Source organism: Equus asinus, chromosome 23 (genome assembly GCF_041296235.1).
Source record: "Equus asinus isolate D_3611 breed Donkey chromosome 23, EquAss-T2T_v2, whole genome shotgun sequence".
Classification (NCBI taxonomy): domain Eukaryota; kingdom Metazoa; phylum Chordata; class Mammalia; order Perissodactyla; family Equidae; genus Equus; species Equus asinus.
The window spans coordinates 40,762,997-40,779,346 of record NC_091812.1 but is presented as its reverse complement, the minus strand read 5'-3'; the positions used below and the strand labels follow the sequence as shown (position 1 = coordinate 40,779,346).

At 39.6% G+C, this 16,350-nt stretch overlaps 1 protein-coding gene across 2 annotated transcripts in view; it reads right to left on the bottom strand.

The window, feature by feature from the left end:
* The window catches only part of KDM4C (lysine demethylase 4C), a 389,700-nt gene that overhangs the window by 137,660 nt on the left and 235,690 nt on the right, over positions 1–16,350 (bottom strand). For both annotated transcript variants that reach the window (XM_070496076.1, XM_070496077.1), the window contains one exon: positions 14,529–14,637. In XM_070496076.1, the coding sequence (XP_070352177.1) occupies positions 14,529–14,637 (109 nt within the window). The remainder of the gene's footprint in view (positions 1–14,528; positions 14,638–16,350) is intronic.

Genomic DNA, 16,350 nt, shown 5'->3' with positions numbered 1-16,350 from the left:
GTTCTGAGACCAAAAAGATTGAGAATCACCGACAGATACATATGTGTTTTCATCCCAAAGTATCAGCATCACAGAGTCACTGTTGAACAATATCGCCCTAATAAAACAGGTGTAGACGGTGTTCCACAGCCAGGAAAGAATGTCATAGAGTGCTTTCCTCAATCAACATGATGCTTAATCAGAAAGAAAACAAGTCAATACCGCAAGAAGGCCTCCTTTTCTCTTAGCTCTTTCATCAAGGTCTGCAAGGTTTGCCAGCTACAGTAGAAAAAAAATTCTATGTCAATAGCACTTAATTTTCTTTTTTCTTGGTGAGCCCCTTATTTCATGGGGGAATCTAGACTCCTAGACTGTAATATCCACAAAAACATTCCGATTACTCTGTAGTAAGTAAAGTACAGTCAAGAAAAGCATGAGCCTAAACACAGAGCAGTTCCTTACATTTACACATGCTCGTCTAAATTCACAGAAGCAGGTTATAACACGTCTACACACAATGCTCTCAAGAACTTTGTGGAAACACAAGCAATGGCTTAAGTGGCCTCCTATGAAGGATGGCCAGTCCCCTAACGAGCAGTACTGTGACAGAGAAATAGTGAAAACAGATATCATCTTGGATAAATACACTGAAGTAATCTGTTGAAAATGCTGCTGCCACACCAGCAGCACCTTCAACAGCTGCTTTCTAATTTTTCAATCACCTTATCACTTAAAAATAATAAGTTGTTTTATTTTATAAAAGAACTTGCCAAAAGACCAAACACCAAGCTTCTGGATCATGGACACAATATACTGAAACTGTTGTTTCTTAATAGTATTAAAAATTTCTTTCTGACTTATACCTAGGAAACCAAACCTTGCCTCTGGCTCTGAATATTTCTGGCAGAAATAACCGGTCTTGGAGAAAGGTAGTGGGAATAGGTGTGTGCTCAGAACCCAAGAAGAGTTCTCCAGAAGATATACGAGTGAACAATATTTGATTTATATATGTGACAGCTGGGTACTAAGGGGCCGACCACAACTTCTGCCTGTATAGTTACTTGTAGATACAATAAGTGAGTAGTCCCTCACAGACAGCCTGCTTACAAGTCCCCTCCATCCTTCCCCAATGTGTCTTAAATGCATCTCCAAAATGATCCTCCCTGCTTGCTATCCAAATCATACTGGCCTTGATACTGTAATATAAAAAGAAGCACATATTTGGTCTTTTTCCCGATTCCTGGAACAGAACTTCTAAAACCCTTGGAATTTGCTGAGTGATATGGGTAAGCAGAGCATCACTGGTTAAAATATTTGGTCTTAGTCGCTAGTTCCTGACACAGGAGCTTCTAAGACCCTTGAAATCTCCAAATTGATAAAGTGTCTTGCATATTCTAATGAGATGACTGGTGGCTGGGGGGCCCCTAGACAGCTTCAGGATGGGGGTTGGTCACTAGAAAGACCAATGCATGACTTCTGATAGCAAATGTATGGGCTATCATACATTTGGCACTGCAGGGTTGGCACTTCAGCCCTACCTCTGACCTCAGGGAAGGGGAGAGGGGCTGAAGATTGAGTTAACTGCCAATAGATAATAATTTAATCAATCATGTGGTCATAATGGAGCCTCCACAAAAACCCTCAAAGACAGGGTTCAGAGAGCTTCCAGATTGGTGAGCACACTGAGGGGCTAGGAGGGTAATGTACCTGGAGAGGGCACAAACGTTCTTTACACACCTTCCTCCACCCCATACCTTGCCCTCTAGATCCCTTCTTCTAGGCTGTTCCTGAATTGTAAGCCAGTGAAATGTAAGTAAAGTGTCTTCCTGAGTTCTGTGAGCCATTCTGGCAAATTATCAAACCTGAGGAGGGAGTTGTAGGAACCCCCAGACTTGAGAGCCCACTGGTCAGGGGCAAGGACTTGCAACTGATATCTAAAGTGAAGGCATCTTGTGGCACTGAGTCCTTAACCTGCAGGGGCTAGGCTAACTCCGGGTCATTAGTGTTAGAAACGAATTAAATTGTAGGACACTCAATTGGCATCTGGAGAGTTGGAGAATTGGTTGGTTTGGGAAAAATAGCCCATACATTTGCTATCAGAAGTACTATCATTTGTAGTGCCCGTCCTCTCCTCAGGACCATAAGCAACAATTCTGTTTTTCAAAAGATCGAATCCAGTCTCAGTTAAACAACGTAATAAATTAGGTAAGAAATGTAATAAAGGTCTTGACTCTGTGGTCTAGAATAATGGTCATTCAACCATTCTGAGGTAAGCATGGTTACAGGAATAGAGCTCTGATCCAGCTCTATTAGAATAAATCCAAATAATGATCCATTCATGCAATCTGAACAGTCTTACAATTTGGTTATACTTCTCAATCTCAGTTTATTCATCTGCAAAATGAGTATAAGATTATCTAAATTATAGGGGTTTCCAACAGGTTCTATGAGACATCAGCCATAAAGCTGCTACTCAGTAGTATGCAACACCTAGGGCTTCAACAGATGGCGGTTCCTTCCCTTCCGGGTCTCCAGCATAATCTTTGCAAAGATCACCTAGAAAACTTTCACCCAGAAAATTACTTAAAAGGTATGGCCTAAAGTCTAAACTTTTTTTTTTTTTAAGATTGGCACCTGAGCTAACAAGTGTTGCCAATCTTCCTTTTTTTTTTTTTCTGCTTTTTCTCCCCAAATACCCATAGTTGTATATTTTAGTTGCGGGTCCTTCTAGTCGTGGCATGTAGGAGGCTGCCTCAGCGTGGCCTGCTCAGCGGTGCCATGTCTACGCCCAGGATCCGAACCGGCGAAACCCTGGGCCACTGAAGCGAACGCACGAACTTAACCACTCAGCCACGGGGCTGGCCCCTGAACTCTAAACTTTTAACATAACAAGACAGATTGGAACAGGAGGAGCCAATCTAAACAGACACCCAGTTATCTCCTATACATACATATTTCTATCAAAAGATTTGTCCTTTCAGGAAAAATAAAAAGCCTTTATTCTCCCATTCAATCAAAAACAACAATGAGTAGGGGCTGGCCCCGTGGCCGAGTGGTTAAGTTCGCGCACTCCGCTGCAGGCGGCCCAGTGTTTCGTTGGTTCGAATCCTGGGCGTGGACATGGCACTGCTCCTCAAACCACGCTGAGGCAGCGTCCCACATGCCACAACTAGAAGGACCCACAGTGAAGAATATACAACTATGTACTGGGGGGCTTTGGGGAGAAAAAGGAAAAAAAATAAAATAAAATCTTAAAAAAAAAAAACAACACTGAGTATTATTTATGATAATAAAAAAGATTACTATCCTTTACAAAAGTGTCCAAAAGAAAGTATTCATTTAAAAATATGTAAGTAAATTATGGTATGGCTATATTATGCCAGCATTAGAAAAATTGCTTTTGAAAAATATTAATGAATTAATGAATATATACATTATATAACATATAATATTAAGGGCATATGAATATTATATTAATAGGTGAAAAATCAGGACAAAAAACTATATAGAGAATGCTGTCAATTCTATAAAAAATATATTTAAAAGTCTGTAATAAAGGAAAGGGGGTTTGCAAATTTTATAATTATAAAAATGTACAATATTTAAAATTTTTAAAAACTGCAGTCAACGTAATATTAGATCCTATGAATTGAGGGAAACCTTAGTGTAAAAGCGGACATATGTCAGATTTATTCACTCCTCAGTACAGTCTTTGTGAACAAATTTTGCTTACTAAGTGAAAGGGGATTTCTCAGTAGAAAAACATTTGGGCCATTGTGGAAGGGCTGCTGCCAGGACTTGCTGATGGAACTTGGCAGATGGGAAAAGCCATCGACTCTACTACAGTACGATTTCCCTTCACCGATCACCACAATGATGTTGCTGCTGGGGCTCTGTTCCAGTGATATGTTTTGGCTGCTATAGCACTATTCTCTGCTATGAAGAGCACAGCAGCATCTGTTATCTTTCAGGCACTTGAGCAAAATCTCAGTCCGGGGAGGCATTATATATGGTTTCAAATATCCTGCAGGAAATTAGGGGGGAGGTGGAGGTGGGGAGGGGAAGAAGGGCATGAGTGAGTTACTCAAAAGAGTAAGGAAATCCGAACTTGGGAACTTTGCTCTTTCCATACAAACTATTGCATTATCTGTATGCAAACTGTATTTCAATAATTTTATGAATCACTGAATTTCAAAGGTTTATAAAGGTGTGTCCAAAAGTACAAAAGAGAAAAAAATTACAGGACTTCTAGGTATGATTTTACTGGGAAGCGGTGACACTAAGGAAAAACTAAATTCTGCATTAAAGTATCCCTAAAATGCTAATGTAATAATGGATAACAGAATCCCATTGTTTTAGGTTTAAAGCACTTCAGAAATTAGATAGACATAGTCTTTACACATAACCTCGCAATAACAGAGATGTCAAAAACATTTCAAAGGATATATTCCAACTCACTCAATATACTGCTTTAAACAACAAAAACATTCCAAAGTACAGTCTTTCAAAACTCCAATTATTCGAAAATGCCCTGATACTTGTGGTACCTCTGGGGAGGTAGGTTTCACACGGACCTTGGGCTTTACTAACGTTGCTTAAATTTCTTAAAGAACGTTAGTTCATATTTCACATGCATATATATTCTTACAATACATACAGGCAACAACAGAATATGGCAAATGATCTACTCTATCTAAAAAGATGGCTGGTTCTTATCAGACATTTATATGTGCTAACTTCTGCTTCTTTTATCAGTCCTGGGGCTATTATTGGGGGCTGCTTGTCTGATAAAGCAGAAAGAGTGCAAACTTGGGAACTAGACAGGATTTAAAACCTGTTATCTACAAATTACCAGCCTTGTGACCTTGGACCAGCGAACAAATGTCTCTGAGCTTCAATTTCCTCAAGAGTAAAAATAATGATACTATCAACCATCTTAAAGAACTGTAAATAACAATTGCGAATAATGTGTACGAGAGGAAGAAAGCAGTACAGTCAATTCTCAGATCATGGTGGGAATGAGGAGAAGAAAACTCCTCAAAGAAAGTTGGCATATCTTTGGAAAACTAGCTGACAATATGGCACCAAAAGGAACCGATTTGAGCATCAAATCAAAGATAGGTGAAAGAATGAGCATTGTGAAACCACTGTGGGCTAGGCAATATGATGGAGGCTAGAAATAAGAAACAAAAACAAACAGTCTCTTGCCTTCAAGAAGTTCAGAATTTCCCATGGGAGAAACCTTCAATTTCTTCAACTATTTCATTAACAGCATCGATTAATACAAAGTCAAAAATGGCCAAACAAGGTCTCTAAGCAAAGAACCACTAGCATGCTACAATTTACCTGCAAAAAAAAGCTCCTGTTGGCTAAGTCAGCTCTGGTCATCTATGTAAAGGAGAGCAGGATCTTTACACATTTTCATGCAAGAACTAACAGGGGTATCACCTCGCAGATCACACAAAACAGCTGCTAAGGAGACAGAGCAGAACTTCATGCAGGGTGGCCATGCTGCAGACTACTAGGGAAACAAGGGCGGGCTACTCATAAAATGCACAGCAGTAAGGAAAGACCAAGGCAGCAAATGTCCATTCTGCCATTCCATACCCAAACCTGTCAGACGGTCCCGTCAGCGGTGCTTCTTGCTGTTCGTCACACAGGCCACAGGCACTCCCTCCCTCCAGGGGGCCTTGTACTCACTGCTCTCTCCCAAGAAGATTCTTACCCCAGATCCATGGCTAACTCACTCAAAGGCATTATAAAGTAAATTTCCTCAAGAAAAGACCTTAACAACTATGGAAATATTTGAGTAATATTCAAACTTATTCACATATTATAGTAAACCTTTTCTCCTTAAGTTTCTACTCTTTTTTATTAGCACAACAAAAATCCCTGTACTTTTCAATCTTGAAAATGTTTCCCCAAAACAAAACAAAACCTAACATGAACAATACAACAATGGAACATGAGAGTAGAGTTTAGAGGTCCATTTGATATGATAAAAAGTAGTCACCTCATCATTTCCCTAATACTGGGAACTTAAGACTCAGAAAAGAGAAAAAGAATAAAACAATACTATATAGAATTAAAATGATGATAAAATGAGCCACTTCCTAACCACTGACTGGGAGCCTTACAGATGTCATTTAACCACCCCCAGCAGTGAAAAGTCTCTCCTAAGATCCATGACAATGGTCCCCAAATGCCAGCCTGCAGAACACTGCCAGCCCACGCTAAGTTTTCAATAGGCAGAAGCAAAACAAAATGAAGACCATAAAGTAATCATAAAATTAAATTTCAACCTAATACGATAATTTATTTTAATAAATAATCATTAAAATAATTTAATAAAATAAATATAATAATTTTAAACTTATAATTTATATTTTATAATATTGCTATAATAAAACAATTTTATTTTTATGCAATTGTAGTATCAAAAGCTGTTCCTCAGATGCTTTCTACAAGACTTTCAGAGTAACAAGGTACATATGAACTCAAAGGAATCAAAGTCTTGACTATCATTTTACAATCCCAATGCTTTCAGCACATTCAGACACCTGATCATAGACTTCATGCCAATCATTGCTAAGAAAAATTTCAAGATTGATTCTGAAAAAGTACAGAAAGTACAGAAAGCAACTGTATAACATAAGTTTAAAAGCTAGCATTTTTTTCCTCTAATTTAATCAAACCCTTACAAAACCACCAGAATAATAAGAGCGAGGTGTTTTTGATTTTTATTCCCCATAATGCAGTAAAAGTCAATGCCATTGGGGGTTCCAATGGAATTTACTGACAGACAAATCAAACTAAACTGAGAATGCCTGAATATTATTACACAGCTGAGTGCTAGATAAAATATTCATTAAATCTGAGTGCCAACAACATCTAATGTTTTATGTCCACATAATGCAGGAAAACATTGGCTAAGACCTATCAACAAACATTCTAAGCCAATCTACTTAGTAATCTGCTGAAGTTGCTGTTTTATTGCTTAAACAGACAGAAATATAACTGTGCTTATTATGAAAGTATAACATTACCTCAAGCTAATAAGAATTGATGGAACAAAGAGATGAGATCGTTATGGAAAAATTAATAACATTTGGAGCATGACATGTAACAGTCATAAAACAGCATTTGTTTTTTAAAATTGGCAAAGAAAAGAACTTCATACAGAGGGGAAATACTGTTGATGAGGGATGTTCCTATACTTCACTACTTTGCTTTTCAGTGAAAGGCTAGTGTGGGGCAAGAGGACTACATAGAATCCTCTCCTATCATATTTTGACGGAATCAAAGATCTTTAGAGTTTGAACGAAACTTGGGGATCACTAATCCAACCATTTCATCACACAGATAAGTAAACATACGATGAGCCTTAGAGATTACACGACTTAGTTCTCTAAGGCCACACCGCCATTAACAGTCAAGGAGAGACTAGAAGGCGGGTCTCATGTTGCCACCATACAGAGTGTCATGTGCCCATTACCATCTGGCAAAACAAATAAATCGGTGTTTTCAATATTTAAAATGAAATTTTTATTTAATACTTAACATTTGTAAAATCTAAATCAATAAAAGACATAATTGTTATATTTGGTCAATATATCCCCTTAATCAATCCCTGAAATAAAAGAAATGAAATGAAAACTGGCAAATCTTTACCAATCCTCTTAGAGAGGAGGGAGTTACAACATGCCAGGAGCAGGAGGGCATAATTCCTCCCAAAAACATCTATCTACCAAAGGTAAAGTAAACAGCCAATTCTAAATAATGTCCTTTAGTTTGAGGAACAACTGCAAAGTGCCCAAAAGTCAACTTGCACACTAGTAGTACTTAGCGTGACTGAATGACAACAGAGTCAATTTCATAAAATACCACAGGAAATAACAGGCAATTCCAGAAGAAAAAATCTCCAAAAAAGCTAAATGAGTGGGTAGTCCTAGTTTTGGGAAAATATGCTTAGGACTTGTTTAGAATTCAACTGCATTATAAACATGAGCGCATTATAAGAGGAGTGTGAAACAGAGAAAACCATTTGGGAAAGTAATCAAATTTTGTCAGACTTGAGTTCCTGGGATTCTCCTTACCTAACTGTGCTTAAACGTATACACTTTATTTTTCAAAATAACTGAAAACCTAGGTTAAATGGGTGAAATAATGGTCAAACACCAAGAACAATCTCTAAAGCAACACTTTCCATCTCTTCCATCTCTATATTTAAATATTTAATCCATTACTAAATGAATTATAATATTAATATAGACAGACGGTCCAAGAAATAAATTGCTGTAACACTGCCTGTAATACACTCCTAATCTAACCCTCAAGGCATGCAGACATTACAGAGACAGGGATCAGGGTCTAAGCTGTCTTTAATTTCAAAGAGATGCTTAACAGCTCATTACAGTACTGCACTTGCTGATTTATAAAGAGTTATCCAGGCGGTTCAGATCAGAGAAAATTAGAGCCATAACCAGAACTTTAATCTGAATCTCGTCAATTTTCAAACTTGTAGGTGGGGTCACTTCTGCACTTGGGTAAACATGGTACAGATGGGTATCTGGGTCTCAATCTTTCTGTACAATTATTCCAGAAATCATAACATTATAGTTGGAGAGTTACAAATACAAATTTGGCCCAATGGCGATGAGCTCAATGTATCACCACCTGTTATTTCAGGGCATCTGAAATGCCAACAATCCATTCACGAACCTGTAGATTAGGAACCCTGATCAGTCACGACCAATCCTCACGTTTTACATAGGAGGAAACTGAGGTCAGAGAGAAGACTTGCCCAAAGTCAAAAGACTTACAAGAGACGAAGCCAGGGCCCCAGTCAGAGTTTACTGTCCATTAGTCAACCAGACTGCTTGTGAGAATGGGTTCAGAAGACTCTGCAATTTCTTCTGCAAGATGCCCTGGAGGCATTAACAGTCTGGACCCACTTTTACTCTAAATTTCTGACTCGGAATAAGAGGGATACATTTGATGGCAGTCCTGTGTTGAACAATTGTTAGGGTTACTTTCTCTTCTTATTCTATCACCCTGACGCCTCCACAAGCCCAGACCCAGGTGGCAAGCCCTCTTGTCCTCTCCTCATGCCTATGGTCAGTTTAGGTTTTCTGTTTTTCCCTAATACACCCTTAACTAAGAGTGTAGGCTTTTGAGAGTCCAGCAGTGTATGCCTGAGGGATCCTCTCAGGTCTTAGTGCTGATCTCCCAGCCTCCACTCCAGTCCCAGTACTTTTCCCCCCAACTGCCAGAGCCTTAGCTCTCCCCTACCAATCTGGACGTCATTTCTCTCGGAATCACTTCTGGGTTTCCCTCATTTCTTGAGAGCTCAGCATTCACCCTCCTCCTGGTCCTCATGATCATATCAACATATCAACAACAACAACAAATATTCATTACGTCAAACACTGCTCTGAGTGCTTTACACAGAGATTTCTAACCCTGAAGAAAACTCCATGGGGCAGATGCTGCCACAAGCCCTGCTCTGTAAACACAGGCACCGAAGCCTGGAGGGTCCTGCAGCTCATAGAGTCCTGGAGGCAGCTGACTACGACTGGAGACATGGAGAAGCATGACCTTTATGTGATCTCACCTCTCCATGCATGTATAATGGCCAACTGTTTTATTTTATCAACTATTTCCGGTTCTTTTGTAACTGGAGGATTATCTGGTAATGTACTCCATCACACTGATACTCCATGCCTCTTTAAAATACTTTGTTGTTCAAATATAAAAGAAATGTGTTTATTATAGAAAGTTTGAAAAATTACCAGCATACAAAAGAAAATTCAAATCACCTGATAACAATCTTGTTTATTATCTTATAAAGTTTCAACTTAACTTTCAAAGTGTCCAGCAAAACTCCACTGACAATATTAGTATGTCAACTCCACTCACCACTCTCAGGCGGTGGGGACGCTGAGTAGAAGACCAGTGTGTCAGCCACCACCATGTCCATGAGGTCTCCTGTGTGTCTGCAGAGCTCAGTTTAGAGTTGCTTTAGAAGTAACCTTGACCTTATCACTTCATCAAGGGTGATAGGTGCACACTAAGTACAAAAGCAGTGAGCATCTTGAAAGTCAATAGCAGGTAAAGCTGGAAAATTTATATTGGGAACAAATATAGTAAAACTTTCAAAAATAAATGTTGGGAAACAAATGCATGCATGTATGCAGAATGAGAGCTTCAAAGAACAAACAATGAACCATGAAGGCTAAGGCAGGGGGTTGATAAAATGCATGTCCAGAATACAGGTGTCAGTGTAGCGAGAAGTTCTGGGGTTGTGTGAGCACAATTAAAGTGCTGCTGAGGAAAACTCCAGTCAGAAGAAGCATGATGAGTTAAAAAACTTTTGAATCTGAATGACATCAAACTGGGAAAAAAGGCAGCAAACACATACATGTATACACACTCACACATATAGACACATACTGACATGCTGGCTAAGCAACTATCCCAGCGGGATACCATTACTCTGGGAGCCCTCAGGTCTCCAAAGCGTTGGCCACGTCTGTACCGTGTCAGCTTCATTTTAACGTTGAATGGGTCCTAGGATTTGTCACACTGGTAAACAAGATTCCAACATAGAATCCACAACCAAGTTGGCTGACATATTATATATATTTCTCCAGCTAATTAAAACAGCATGTTTTTCTATACACATTTGCCTATGGAGAATATTTCATAGACAAGGATTTACATTTTCCTTTTAACACGACAGCACACATTATATTAAGATATTTAACTATCTTTTTTTTTTTGTTTGAGGAAGATTAGCCCTGAGCTAACATCTGCCACCAATCCTCCTCTTTTTGCCGAGGAAGATTGGCCCTGAGCTAACATCCGTGCCCATCTTCCTCTATTTTATATGTGGGACACCCACCACAGCATGGCTTGATAAGTGGTGCATAGGTCCGTGCCCAGGATCTGAACCAACAAACCCCAGGCTGCCAAAGCGCAGCTTGTGAACTTAATCACTACACCACCAGGCCAGCCCCTTAACTATCTCTTTTAAAGGCTGATTTCGACTGATCACCAGGGCTTTCCTGCTTTTGGATCCACAGGTGATTTAAGCCACAGTGATTGACCCTGGAGGGGGAGGGGGAAGCAGGAGAAAAGGAGTGAGAGTGGGGAGACAGACACATAAACAGTAAGGTGACAAGTGATATGCTAGAGCTAAGTAAGCAGAGATGTAACAGGACAGGAGAGGTAGGGAAGGAGGACTAGGTGGTGAGTAGAGAACAGTTCCAAGAAGGAGAGGGTCTCAGAGGTAAAGCAACAGTTCAGGGAAGTGCATGGAAATAAAAGCAGCAGACTACATCCAGAAGAAAAAGAAAGCTGTCTGAATGGATGGACAGGAGGATTCATGGAGGATAGTTGAGGGACATGAAGCTGGAGAGAGAAGCTGATACTGGATCCTGACGGCCTCAAAGTCACTTACCCGTATCAAAGCTGGAGTCTTAAGGGAAACGTGTGAGAGCCTTTGCGGAGGCATCTTTACCACCCAAAGAAAAAGAAGTGCTGCGGCGGATTTCTGAGCTTGCCGCCCTCAGTGGGTTCAGCCCCTCGCTCCCTGTGCCTTCCGACGCAGGCAAGAGTGCTGTTCTCAGAGCTGTCTTGTTCCCCATGCTGCACACACCCTCCTTCCCTATGGCCACTCAACCCTAAAGCTCTGAAACGGGACAACAGGAGCATGCCACTACAGCGACACATCACAGGAGGAGAATGGGTACACAGAAGGAATGCTTCAAAAGCAAAATAAAATGAAAGCACTTCTCTTTCAAGTCTGTTTCAATTCAACATCTGTATAATTAGTTTAATAAACAGGAAAATATATAGAATACTAATCCATGTTTCAAGATCACCTAGTGTAGCTGCCTAACTCAAGGAAAAGTGCAACTGAAAAATATTCCAGTTAAAAGAAAACCAGAGGCAGGTTAGTAATTTCTTCTAAATTATAAATAAGAAATATGTAGTATACATTTAAGATTTTTTTCACCAAAGAAAGAATTAGATACTAGTTTTTATGTATAGATGCTATATTCTAAACATCATCCTTTTCTTTGTTTTTTTAAAGATTGGCCCTGAGCTAACATCTGTTGCCAATCTTCCTTTTTCTTTTTCTTCTCCCCAAAGCCCCCCAGTACACAGTTGTATATCCCAGTTGTAGGTGCTTCTAGTTCTGCTGTGTGGGATGCCGCCTCAGCATGGCTTGATGAACAGTGCCAGGTCCACACCCAGCATCTGAACTGGTGAAACCCTGGGCTGTCGAATCGGAGGTGCAAACTTAACCACTCGGCCATGGGACGGCCCCACATCATTCTTTTCTTATGTAACCCCTGCTGCTCCACCACCATAGACCTGTGTTTTGTGGCTAAGCATGGAAATTTTCTTTCAGGAAAGAACAAGCTGAGAGTCAGGAAATCCTCACTGCTCCTGTAATTACTGGATCTGCCACCAAGCAGAACGATCTCTACAGTTCAGGCTATTTGAGTATCAAAGAGCCAGTGCACTGTCCTTTGAGAAGAGTGGCTTAGAGGTGACTCATCTCCTCGCTGCACGTGAGCTCCCAGAGGTCCTGGATCAATTTCCCCTTTGCTGCTCTTCTGCTGGGAGTCAAACTCCAGCTTCAAAAGAGAAATGCTCCTTCACCAATAGAGGACACTGTTGTTTAGAGACATAATTTCTCAGATGCTCTAAGCCAGTTATGCTCGTGTCTGGCATACACACCTACCTCTATATAAGGAGTGCAAAAGGAGCCCAGTAGTTAGGATAGAAAACTCCCCCAAGAAAGCTAGATTTGGAGTTGTACGATCCCAATGAGCACTAATCCCACTGTTCATCACTTTCTAATAATGATAACGTTCATTCACTTTCAACTGCAAAAGACACAGGGCCAAAAGGCTGAGTTCACATTCAAGTGCCCAATGAGATAAATAATTTACTCCAGGACACAGAATATTCTCCATTATCAGTTTAGAAACTTGTAAAAATCTTTAGCCATCACTAAAATTCTCTAATTTTTCTTTTCAATTCTCAAAAATCCCCAGAGGACCCCAGGAGTCCTTAACACATTAAAATAGAGAATGAGACTGTGGCAAAAGCTACAATCACCAATGTATCAGCAAGATATTTAACCTCAAACCCTTGAGATAACTTGGTTAAACCAATCCATTTATAAGTTTTGCAATCTACACTGAATGAAATCAGAACTGCTCTCCATGGAGAAACTCTGGGCCATTTTGCACTGGCCCACATCAAAATAAACTACCTGGGAAAACAAGGACACAGGAGAAGGCAGTTTTCCTTATGTGTCATATAGCCCATTCCCTTGCAAGAAGCTATGCTGAACAGAGGCTGTGATGGGGAAAGGTAATTAAAATTCAAAAGTAATGTACATTCAGTATTAATTACTTTATATAGAACTGTCCTTTATCTTGACACTAAGGGGAAAATGGTTTGTCCTGGGTATGATAAAGCAGGAGAAAGAAGAACTGAACATGATGATACATGGAAATAAACACAAATACGTTTCCTTATTTCTATTAGTAGAGGCAGAATTCCACCTCGGACTGGTGTGACAGAAACTCCTACCATTATCATGATCCCTACACTGATGATCTTTTTCCTAACTAAATATGGGGTATAAAAGAAGACAGTGAATAAAAGGAAAAAATCTGCTACACATGTCTACTCTGACAAATGTATTTAAACTAAACGAGAAGCTTGAACCCAAGATTCATGTTACTCCTGAGACCATCCTCACAGACACATGAGCTTAATTAACAATTTCTACCAGTAAAGGAGACTATCTCAAAGAAGGGCTCTTTACAGAAAACCTGCTTGAATCGACTTTGAGATGGAAAAAAGAAGGCCCTCATGACTTTATGAGACACTTTCAAAGAAGAAATAGCTGGTCAGTGGTCTGATTTTTAACTGAAGGCAACAAAAAGACATTTTTAGAAAAAGAGAGAAAGAAAAATAAAAAGGGCAACCAGGTAAAACAAACAGATAAATATGACATCCAGGAATAGTAACTGGTTGTAAATGGAACTACTTCACATCAAACCACATCAGTAAAATCTAGTTAAGGAGAAAGGATGTTTTGCCAACACACCAGGTATAAACAGGACGTGGAAGGACTGCATGTAATTTCTTACTCAATATGGTGTTAATAAATTTAAAGGATTCAAATTAAAATTAAAGACAATGCAAAGAAACCTATAGCAGTTAATTCCATGATTTGACACCTCTAGAGAAGTGATTCTCAACTTCTAGAGTATCTTAAGGCTAATGTCAGAAATGACCAATTTTATATTATGTGAAGCAAGTTTTATCCATAAAATCCAAATTCCTTTTCCCTGTAAATTGCTTATTACTTATTATCTCCTTATGGTATATATTTGCAACTTGGTCAAATTTCCTACCAAGCAATGTTTTAGAAAAGTGTGCTACAACAAACTGACAGAATAAATACAGAACACTCCACAGTATATACAGAATAAATATTTAAAAAGTCACAAGCTCACCTTCATCACTGGTTGCCTGCTGCTTCACCAGAGTCATTGGGGATCTTGCTGGAGGTTTACTGAGTGGATGGCGCCAACTTTTAGCAGTTTTGGTTTCTCCCTCTATTCTCTGGTCATAGTAACAAAAATGGTGGGAAAACACTCACAGTTAAAGACTCGTTTTAAACAAAAAACTATGGTTCACAACGATTTATGACAATTTGATTATGAAGAAGTCTTGTGCTTATTTACCTCCTGGGGAATTAGCCCTTCGTTAAAGAAATTTAAACCTCAAAAAGAAATAGGAATCCATTCTGTTAGTTATTTTACCAAGAGATCAATTAACTATCCTTCCACTCCCTATTAAAACACTATCTGTGTGGTACAGGGAAGGCTTTATCAAGTTGCAATACACTCAGCAGTTAGCAAGTTTTCAAAAGTTCTTCAAAACTAATCTAAATTTAGGATTATATATTCATAACAACATAGGACCATGGCAGTTGGTCCCCTCTATGCTGGTCACATGTGAATACCTGGCAGGTTCTCCTGCTCTCTGTCCTCACAAAGAAAGCAATAATGCCAAGTTGAGGCTGAACACTTCTTCCATTCAGCAATAAATCACCACTTCTCTGAAGACCAAAGAAGAAATCAAAAATTTTGTTTTCTTTTTTAATACGGCACATTACTGCCATCTTGAAACCACTTAAATTTTATACAAAAGCTTTTGTCCTGGGCTCTCCAAACTATATTTTCCTTTCAAAGTTAGAGGAAAAAGTCATGTGCACCCTGACATCTCCCAGATAGACCCTGCTTACAAGCTTTCTTGTCCATGCAATCCCAAAGGGCGGGGGGGGGGGTCCAGAGAGAAAGTTTGCATTAGTGGGTTTGCATCGACAGTTGATTAGGAAAGAAAGGAGTCTCAGAAATTCCCTGTAAGCTGAAGAAGCAGAAGCCAGAAGGAGAGAAATCATGCTGGCATCTGACACCAAAACAGGATTATGAGAAAGCCTATGAGAGCATTCTAATGAAAGCTGGGAGTAGGGGAAAATGACAGAGTAACACAGGGTGAGATTTATCTGTGGTTTATAATAGCTAAAAGTCAATGTGGGAAATTATAACTTAGTCAACAGCAACTATTTATTAAGCCCTTCCTATGTGCCACACTGTTCTAAAAGCTGAGCTACAGCAGGAAAAATTACGCCAGGTCCCTGCTTTCGAGGAATGTGCATAATAGAGGGGAAGGGCACAGACAACAAACAAGTAAAAAGTAAATATTTATCAGGTACCAATAAGCAAATACGCAATAAAGAAAAAATACAGCAGGACAAACAAATGGAAAGAGATGGGGAGGCGGGGCTATTTTACACAGGGTCGTCAGAGAAGGCCTTTCTGACAAGGAGACGTCTGAGTGGAATCTTGAGTGCAAGGTGGGAGCATTTATATTTAGCTCTCTGGGGCTGGAGTATTTTGGGGGGTGGGAATAGCATGCAAAATGTGAACATATTTGGTGTATTCCAGGGAGAGCATGAAGCCCTGTAGAGACAGACAGAGAGACAGGCAGACAGCCACTGTTCAACAAATAACTTCATATTTCTTGAGAAAATTGACTAAAGCTGACTGCTACCAGCATACACATAGCATTACACTTAATACTAAGAAACACTGGCCAAACTACACAAAAATGAAATGAGTCTGCATTACCTAGAAAGATTGTCTGACACCACGGTGTAAGAAAAGAATACCACACAGGTGTTTCTGAGAAGGGGCAAACCACGTCACTTAGCCCTCAACGTCAGTCTTTGCCCAGTGAAATGATAAAGATGAAGGTCAAGGCACTGAGGGT